At 39.7% G+C, this 9605-nt stretch overlaps 1 protein-coding gene across 11 annotated transcripts; it reads left to right on the top strand.

The window, feature by feature from the left end:
- The first annotated feature begins 632 nt into the window (after positions 1–632).
- On the top strand, positions 633–9253 carry LOC117264793 (uncharacterized). Of its 11 annotated transcripts, none has more exons than XM_078172216.1 (14): positions 634–854; positions 2841–3012; positions 3508–3688; positions 4119–4167; positions 4383–4609; positions 4685–4776; positions 4968–5071; positions 5174–5222; positions 5341–5383; positions 5635–5680; positions 6638–6727; positions 7432–7498; positions 7895–7952; positions 8082–9253. In XM_078172216.1, exons 1-14 carry the CDS (start codon positions 850–852, stop codon positions 8114–8116), a joined length of 1218 nt encoding a protein of 405 aa, XP_078028342.1. In that variant the 5' UTR covers positions 634–849; the 3' UTR covers positions 8117–9253. The 11 variants fall into 11 exon arrangements, with proteins under 11 accessions (XP_033494968.2, XP_033494962.2, XP_078028345.1 ...); XM_078172214.1 differs by having other exon boundaries at positions 4673–4776; XM_078172215.1 differs by having other exon boundaries at positions 4383–4615.
- The last annotated feature ends 352 nt before the right edge of the window (positions 9254–9605 follow it).

Here is a 9605-nt window from a genome sequence, read left to right as displayed (position 1 = left end):
ACTGTCCCTCAGCTCCTCTTCACTACCCCTGATCCAGACACTGTAAAATGCTCAAAATAGGCTACTACTACTGTACCTGTAGTGCTGATGTGACTACTACTACTTCAACTTCTAGTTCTACTACTAAAGTTCGTCTCAGCACATTCAGAGTTAAACATTACTCTATACTACTGCTGTTACATTCATAATATAAATAAAACTGAACTATATACTGCTGCTGTTGAATGGATAATATAAATAATACATTTATTAATACAGAACAGTAATACGTGTTTGTTTTGAGCTATAAAATTCAGTAACACACAGAAAGTTACACTGAACCACTGCATGTGATGCCTCCGACTCCTTATCTGAAGTAGTCTAAATAATAATGTGAAGAGGACTCATGACCAGTGTGCTTGTGAATGCAGTGAATCTTGTCGTCCTTCACCGCCAAAACACACTCATTCAGCAGGGCACCACTTGTACTACAAACTATCCCCCCTTCCCGAAATAATTCCAAACTATATGAAGGAAAGGAAGAAATCAAGCAGAAATCAGAGCTGACTGAGGGACAGAAAATGGGCGAGGTGTGAAAATAAGAATTTAAAAGAACGAGTGAAACGAGAACAGGAAGAGAGAGAAAAAAACCTGTCTAGGAAATGAGAGTACAAAGGCAGAAGTGCAAGTTGTTGGTGTTAAACAAAGTCGTGAGAGCGAGTGATGGAGGTGTGCAGGCAGTAATGGCAGCAGGTCTGACTGAATAGACTGATGGACACATGTACTTGAGAGAGGGAGTGTTCAAGTTGATGAGAAGAAGCAGATTGTTAAAAAGCAAGTGAAACTTTGGACACTGACTGTAGCTGGAATATGGGGTGAGTTCACTTTCTGTTACAGTGAAAATGTTTATCGACTCAAATCTGCTTTCCTTTTTTCATTCAAATCATTCTGAATGTCTCATGCATGAACAAGTAAAGCTGTGCAGAACAGAACTGCTTCCTATCAACTCTGCACTACACGTTCTTAACAAGCTCTTCAGTTCTGACTATGTTTCCTGCTGTGCGCGAGTGTCTCGAGCTCAAAGCAGGTGTTCAGTTTTTACAGTTGGGGAGGGAGAATAGGGAAAATAGCTGAGCTAAGTATATCATGACATCCTAAAAAAGACTTTGAAAAGTTAGCATATATCACTGACAAGTGATATGATGTAGTCCATATTAGGTAGCATTGTGCTGAGCACAGGAAGTGGTCAAAACATGAAAACCTTTCTGACAGGAAGTTCATATTTCCCACAGGCTAGACATAGCAACAAGTAGACTGAATTAACTCATTGTCATGATGCTTCAGAGTATAGAAATAAGTATCTGCAGTACTGCTGCAAACATATCTCTGTTTTCTATTTCTTTAACTTTCCCTGAAAACATTTAAACTTGTTCAATACATTATACAATACAAGTATAGCACAGGCCTGAAGTATCCTATATAACCTGAGAGATAATTTTTATGAAATTATCCATGAAGTATGTGAATACATCTTTGTCTAGTTTTTTTTTTGTTTTTTTACAGTGGTTGAAAGTGCATTTACAGAGGCTTTGTGCTTCAGTACAATTATGAGGCACTTGTACTTTATTTGAATATTTCCATTACATGCTACTTTATCCTGTCTCTACATTTCAGAGAGAAATAATACACCTTTTACCCTCCTCCATTTATTTGACAGCTGTTTTTGCAGATTCTGATTTTACATACAAAACATAATGTATGAGCACTTTAAAAGATGTGATGCATTGTGACAGATTCTACTGCCCATATATACATTTGAAATAAGCTTAACTGTTGCTGCTCATTTGTATCAGTAAAAATATTAATTAATATCATAATTTATCACTGACAGTATAAATTATGCAGCATCATGTATCAATTTACTTTAATACTCTAATTATATTTTACTAATAATAGTTCCTTACTTTTACTTAAGCATAATTTTCAAATTTAAAACTTAAAGAATATTTTTAAATTGTGGTATTACTACATTTACTTACAGAATACATATTCCACTGGTCCAATACTATGTACATGAATCTATAGCTGACCATGAAAGAGTTTTGTTTTTAAAACATACACTGTTGACTAGGGCTCTGCATCTATTTTTCTGATATGAGCACCATACCTATACCCTAACTTTTTTCTTTTTTTGGTACGTTGTTTTGAAGAATGTAAAAGTTCTCAGTTGTTAAAGTTGTTGCTATTTGACTATTAACTGTGTTAAGTAAACAAAACTATGACTCTGAATAGGCATTCAGTGCCAGGTTGAAGCACTTGACACATAGTAATACTCGGCCCTACACATTGTGTTTTAAACTCTACCATGGCTTTCCGGGGAGCTCACAACTGGCTGTGACTCTCTTCGCAAAGTAACATGTCATTGCATGCATGTAGGTCTTCTTGCTTTATGTCAACACATCTGATATACAGACTAATAGTCTAATGCAACCAGTAAGATCAGTTTAAACCAGACTTCACAGTATAGTAATATACACAGCTATCTAAAGCAGAGGGATAAGGGATCACCTGATGTGGATGGTAGTGATGCTGGCTATATGGCATACATGCAAAGGACAGGTGCTATCTTAATGCATCCTGTGATAATGTGGCATTGAGTGACAGACAGGCTACACCATGGAAAGGTGACCAGAAATATTAATTCAGGGATTACCTCTTTAAAACCAGTTGTCCATTACTGCAGTGCTTCCACACTACATATCACACTACACACTTCTATTGTTGCTCCACACTTCCTTCCACCCTATGATCTTGTACTCTGCATCTCATCATCATTTTCCCATCATGTCTCCTCCCCACAGTGAGTCCAGTATCTGCCAAGTGAGGGCGACAGTCATGATGTATGATGACGGTAACAAACGTTGGGTGCCGGCGGGATCTGACAGTCCTTCCTTCAGCCGCGTCCAGATCTATCACAACCCTGCAGCCAACACCTTCAGAGTGGTGGGCCGCAAAATGCAGGCCGACCAGCAGGTACAAGACAAGTGTACACAAGCTCAAAATCATAATCTATGAAACTGTTGGACGTAAACTGGAGAAGTTTAGTCACACCTCTTTCTTGCTATGAACTGATACTTTTCGGCTGTTAGTCTATGAAATACAATGTGAGAGCAGCTCTCCAACAGACATAAGAGACTCACTGTACTTTTAAACAACAACTCATCAGTGAGAAAAGTCACAGCTTGTATCTGCACTTTGAAATGTTGCTCTGTAGAAGTGCTGAGACCAGTACCCGACTGTGGCTTCTTACTTCCTACTCGACTCTTTCACAGGACATGTAGGCTATGGTTTCTGCTCGTTAGATACATACAGCTGCGAAAGGTGCCTTTTTCGTTGGTGTCTGATGCTGAAATCACTGACCAAACGGCAGTTTTTGACAAGTGGAAAAAGAAAACAGGCAAACAGATTTTTCGTCAAGTACTCAAGTTGTCAACACAATCATTCTCCTGTGCTTCCTGTTCCTGCCAGGTGGTGATCAACTGTCCCATTATCAAAGGGATAAAGTATAATCAAGCCACACCAAACTTCCACCAGTGGCGGGATCCCAAGCACGTGTGGGGGCTGAACTTCGGCAGTAAAGAAGATGCTACTCTTTTTGCCAACTCCATGACGCATGCATTAGAGGCTCTCAGTGCACCAGCAGGCACAGGTAAACATTACATTGTAAGAGGGTGCATTAGATTCAGGTCAGGCAGTGTGAAGTGTTTCTGTGTTAGTTATGTTGTGATCTTTATGTTGTGACCATGCTGCCTTTTCCAGACAGGCATAAATCCAAACCACAGCCTGATTGTATCTATTTAAAAGTAACAGCCTAACTCTGGACTGAAATCATAAAAAGGTCATCAGAGGATTTTGCAATGTTTCTATTTTTGTCATAGTCCTGCTGTGTTAATACATTTTTGCAATGTTATAATTGAGTTGTTACTGACATATGCTATCACAGTGGATGTGATGATCTCCATAAGTTGGGTGCTCTCTGGACTCCAACCCTGCTGGCATCTACAGCTTTCATTAACTTTAAAAGGTCTTGATTAAGAGGAACTCGCTTGTCAATAACACAAGACAATGTTTTTGCTCAGGCCCGGCTCAGAATGGACCCTCTGCCCAGGAGCTGGAACAACAGAAAAGGTACTGTTCATTATAAATGACACTGAGGATACAGCTACTGTTGTTTATCTGTATCATTGATTGTTGTTTTGATGTTGTTTTTTCAATTGTAAAAACACTTTCAGAAAACTGTGAAAAATGCTGCCATGTCCCAAAAGCAGAAACATACATATGGAACAGCTTTTAAAAGTTGCTGGGTTGTCAGACTAACATTAGAATTATTGATCTCTGTCCAGACTGGAGAAACAGAGGCAGGAACAGCAGGAGAAGGAGCGTCTGGAGAAAGCCAGGCAGGCCTCTGCTGCCATGTCTGCCCCTGCTGCCCCTGCTGCTCCTCCTGCCCCGCCAGCCGCTCCACCTGCTCCACCTGCTCCACCTGCTCCACCGGCACCCCCACCACCTCCATGCCCACCACCTTCCTCAGGATCGTGCCCACCTGCACCTCCACCACCTCCAGCTGGGGGTGGGGGTGGACCTCCACCTCCGCCTCCACCTCCACCACCTGGGGGTGGAGGTGGGGGCGGAGGTGGGGGCGGAGGTGGAGGCAGGGGCGGAGGCGGTGGCGGAGGCGGAGGTGCAAATGATCTTGCTGCAGCTCTAGCAGGAGCCAAACTACGTAAAACAGTCAAGGTAGTGTACACCACCAGTGCAGTCACAACCATGCACAGCTGCTCAGTATAAGACTGCATAAAAAGATGCAGCTTAGCACAAATGACGGAGGTTTTTGGTTTCCATGTCTACATTAATGACAAACTGAGTAAGCTGATCAATAGAACAAATTATTTAGAAGATAGTGACGGGAGGTGTTTATGTGTATCCAGGATGAGGGAGGAGCAGGAGCCCCACCCCCCAAACCCGCACCCTCATCTGGTGGAGGTGGAGGAGGTTGTCTCATGGGAGAAATGAGTGCCATCCTTGCTAGAAGGTACGTTCTTACTTAAAGAGACAATCTGTGTAAGACAGATATGTCTGTGATGATCTGATGTTTGGCACTTTTGAATGTCTATAATGAATCTGTTTTAAATAGGAGGAAAGCTGCTGATAATCCTGCTGAGAAAAAGGTGGAACCTCCCAGTGTAAGTCTCCTGTCAGTGATTTCATGAACACTGATTTCCTCTCATTATTCTGTAATATCTGTAGAATGAACAGTGAGATTGGATGATAACCTTTGTACATGTCTGTACGTGACTACAGCAGGATTCTGACTCTTCAACATCACAATTCTCAGGACCAGCAGGTGAGTAACTTTTCCCCTCCTACTGGACTGTAATACATGCTATAATAAATGGCTTCAAAAACAAAAACAGGCTATTCAATTGTTTATTCTTTGTAGACAACCAATACATTGACTCAGCTTTAGAATAATATATGCCTTATATATTATCTTATCTTCTTTCTTTATACCACAACATGATATTAAAACTTGAAATACATTTGAGGTTCAACAGACAGAAATGTGCTGTACTGATACATATGATCATATTTTAGCAGAGATCGGTGGAAAACCTAAGGAAAAATTTTCCACTATGCCAAGGTGAGTTCGAGCTGTTAAGCTTTTGAGATGGTTGATTATTTCATTACATCACATTATGTTCCACAGACACCCATCATATTTCAGCCTGCTCTCATGGAAATATGTGAAATGGACGCAAAGTCTCAACAACACATTAAGTGGTGGTGGACACAAAATGTGTAAAAATTCCATGCTGGCACCACGAAAACGATGCCATTCAAAGTCAGTGAGAATCTTTTGGTGTGGTGGACACACAAATGAGAAAAGAGCAAGAAAGTCTGCGTATGTGGGGCAGGGGTGTTTTATTCAACCAGGAGAACACTGTCTGTGTCCAATGTGAAACCAAAACTCAACATAGTCACGTGACTATGCAATGAAGTATACGTATTTTACTTCACTAAGCAAAGCACATATGGTTTCAGTCATTCAGTGCTGGACCTAGCTCATTTGGTGCCCTGGGCCTGCTTCCACTGGCACCCACCAGAACAAGAGCTGATGAGAAATCAACCCAAAAAAACAACTTGGCAAACAAACAATAATAATAAATAAACAATAAGAGAATACAATAGGTACTAATTTGTGAATTTAATTTTCTTCTCGTATTTGTACTGCGCTGCAGATTGCTTTTCTTTTTTTCTAACGCTCTTTTCATACGCAATCAGCCATTTCACTTACATCCTATACATAGGTATTTAATCAACCACAATCTTTTTCTAAACCTAACCAAGTACTTTTTGGGTCTCTAAACCTAACCAAGCTGTGACAGTTTCATTGTTTTTGTGCTACTAGCAGTAATTTTAACACATTTCATGCCAACCATAATGTCATGTGTTGCTAAGAGGTGGTGTCCATTTTATGTATTTCTAGGAGACTGTGTTGCATATTTGGTGCTAAATAACAGCCTCCCCCGAGCCATTCATGTAAATTCAAAAACCCAATCACAAACTGCTTTAAAGGATCTGCATGTTTTTTCAACAGGCCCAAATCCTTAACCAACAATCAAAAGGACTCCAGCCCCAGCTCCTCCACATCTCCCTCCTCTAACTTCACCACTAACCCAGTGTCCAGGTATCACTCCCCTCTCTGTCCCCACCTGCCGCCAATGTTCTCTACCGTCTCGAGGTGCTACTCCTCAGCGCTCTCTGCTTTGTATGCTGCTGCCTACATTACAGTATAAACCTGCGAAATGAGCTCTGTGCTGGTATGACCGATATTTTTGTTCGTGGTGTGCTGCTTACAAATGACTCGCTACAGCAAATTTAGCACTCGACATTTGGTGGTTTTTATCTGAGGCTGCAGTTAAAGAGACTGAAACTTGTTTCTCAGGTGCTTTGGTGACAGTCTCATGCAACATGTTGCCATGATAGAACCCTGCAACTGCATTCACTAGTTTTCTTTCTTGACAGCATGAGCATAAATCATAAATTGGGGGAGTTTTTGCTCATGAAGTTTGGCAACTGACAAGCAGAACGAGACATTTTGATTTTCACCTAAATTCTAACAGCTTCACTGACGTGTTCAGATGTCTTTATAAAGACTTGAGGAAGTGGTTGGTCTTACTAAAGTATGAGCAGTTGTTAGGATGATGCAAGAATACATTTACTGTTAACTGTTGACTGCTGCTGCTCTGTCTCTGCCCTTCTCTCATTTTTCTAACATTTTATATATACAAAGTATGCTGCTCCTCCTGGCCCGCTTCTTATGGAAAAGACCCTCTTGATCTGAGAGAGTGTGTTTGGCTGACTGTAAACTTGGGTCTTTTTCTTTCTTAGAATGAAGGTGGTAAAAAAGAACTCCGATGGTGCGGGAAGTGATATTGATATGGAAAAAATCAAACAGGTTGGTTCCTCTATTTGAACACACAACAATATCCAATATCAGTAGAGCTCTGTGTTGTGACTTTTTCACAGCAGAATATTAAGTTTTCATCTATGAAAAACACATCTGTTGTGGCTTCTGTGTAAAATTAAGAGAGATGCTAAAAACAATGTAATGTTGTAAGATTCTGCATGTGTTTCTCAATCCACTGTGATATGCAAGCACCAAGGAGTAATGTTATCAAAGGCAGAACAGGCTGCAGTTACAAAGTCACAACATTCTGTCCAGGATGTCACTGTTGTGTCAGAGCTTTCAGGCTGTTTGCTGAAATACTGATTGGCTTCAATTATGATGTAGGATTTTTCATGTAAGAACATTTTAACACCAAGGTCTCATGGCATGTATGTATGTTTGAAGGAAATTATTGAAGACGTGAAAAAAGAACTTCAAAAAGTGAAGGAGGAGATTATCACAGGTGAGTTCTAACTTGTATGCTGCCTATTGTCATTAGTTTATAAAGCTTGTATAAACTATTAACATTTTGGGTTGCTATGTCATGTCATGTTAAGTTATGCCTGTATATTACTCTTCTCTTCTTTTCCAGCACTGATCCAGGAGCTGCAAAGTGCAAAAGGGTGAAGACTCTTGAAGGCTGAAGAATGGATCAAGAGAATAATGAATAGATATTAATGTTTTATCATGCGATGCTAGAGCAGCTGATAGCAAACTATGCAATGCAGATGTATTCTCCTCTATTTATCACTGTGTCTTCATATTTTCCTGTAGTGCAGTTTAGTGCCTGGATTTTTGAGGCCATTACAGATATAGATATCACAGATCTAATAGAGATATATTGGCTAAAATCCATTTTATATAAAGACATAATCAGCAATATTTTTTTATAAGAACGTCTCAGTTTGTTTGTTTCAAGAAGTATGGCCATAATGTGTGCCATAAAGTGTTCTCTGCAGGACAAATGTGATGGAAACACTGTTTCTAAATGACCTCAAACATATATCTGGTATTTCCATGCTACTATTTCTTGTTATGCAGTAAAGTATATGCAACAGGAAGAACAACAAACCCCAGCTTCCCCCTTTAGGATTCTCATGCTGTTGTGCTTATTTATTTGCTTGCTTACATTTGAAGAAAATAACTACTGTAATCTTCCACTGGGGGAGAAAGTGCTTTGTGAAAGTCCTCAATTACAAGTAGAAGTCTTGTATTCAGAGTAAAATGTACAAAATGTTCCTTTGCAAGGTAGTGACGTATAGCTATAAGTTAGCATGAAATAGAAAGACTCAGGTAAAGTACAATTGCCAAAATTGCGGTACTTAAGTAAATGCACTTAGTTCCTTTCCACCACGCATGTGTCTGAGATACCTTGTAGCTGAACTTGATTTATTTCCTGTCTCTCACTTTCACAAACCACATAATGTGCCATTATATACCATAGATCCAAAGACGTTTTGTTGAGCTGGTGCATCTGAAAGAATAAGAAAACAACTGGCATGCTGCTATGTTGTGCGTAATAACTGTTATGTTGCATTTTAACTTGTGTTTTCTTGTTGTTTATGCAAATAATAAAAGCTGTTACCAAACAGATTCATAACAGCTAACTGATAATAGGTAGACACAACTAACATTTAGTGGAATATCTTGGTATCTGTTTGCAATGAAAAAGTGTGAAAACTAATTTTAAAGTGTTTTTAGCAGTTTTCATGTTGACATGGGGTGAGAAAATTCTGCAAATAAAACAGCAACTTTTGCAAAACGCATGTGCTTCATGGGTGCCTCTTTCAATTACGATAGCTTAGGTGGTGGAGAAAGGAAGAAGCTGTCAACATAAGAAGGTAAGACTTTATTGGGATCAATATTGGGATCAATAAAGTTCTGTGGAGTAAATGGATACATTTAACAAATAAATACAAGTCTAAGTCGGAGCGCTGTAGCCTAAACAACATGATAAACCAGGGTCAAACTGTAGGCCTATAAATATTTACATACACAGTGATAAGCCATAACATTTAAACCATTGACAGGTTATGGGAATACTGCTTATTATCTGATTGTACAATGTATTACAATGCAATGTTCTGCTGGGAAACCTTGGGTCCTGGCAGTCATG

This window comes from Epinephelus lanceolatus, chromosome 11, assembly GCF_041903045.1.
Source record: "Epinephelus lanceolatus isolate andai-2023 chromosome 11, ASM4190304v1, whole genome shotgun sequence".
Classification (NCBI taxonomy): Eukaryota; Metazoa; Chordata; class Actinopteri; order Perciformes; family Serranidae; genus Epinephelus; species Epinephelus lanceolatus.
Note: the sequence above shows the minus strand (reverse complement) of the source record. Positions and strands in the feature narration are given on the sequence as shown.

Bases quoted from the DNA above. Each gene is read 5' to 3' on its own strand.
- LOC117264793 (XM_033639057.2), top strand. The intron at 5,072-5,173 runs GTACGTTCTTAC...TGTTTTAAATAG, and splicing joins AGTGCCATCCTTGCTAGAAG to GAGGAAAGCTGCTGATAATC. The intron at 7,499-7,894 runs GTTGGTTCCTCT...GTATGTTTGAAG, and splicing joins ATATGGAAAAAATCAAACAG to GAAATTATTGAAGACGTGAA.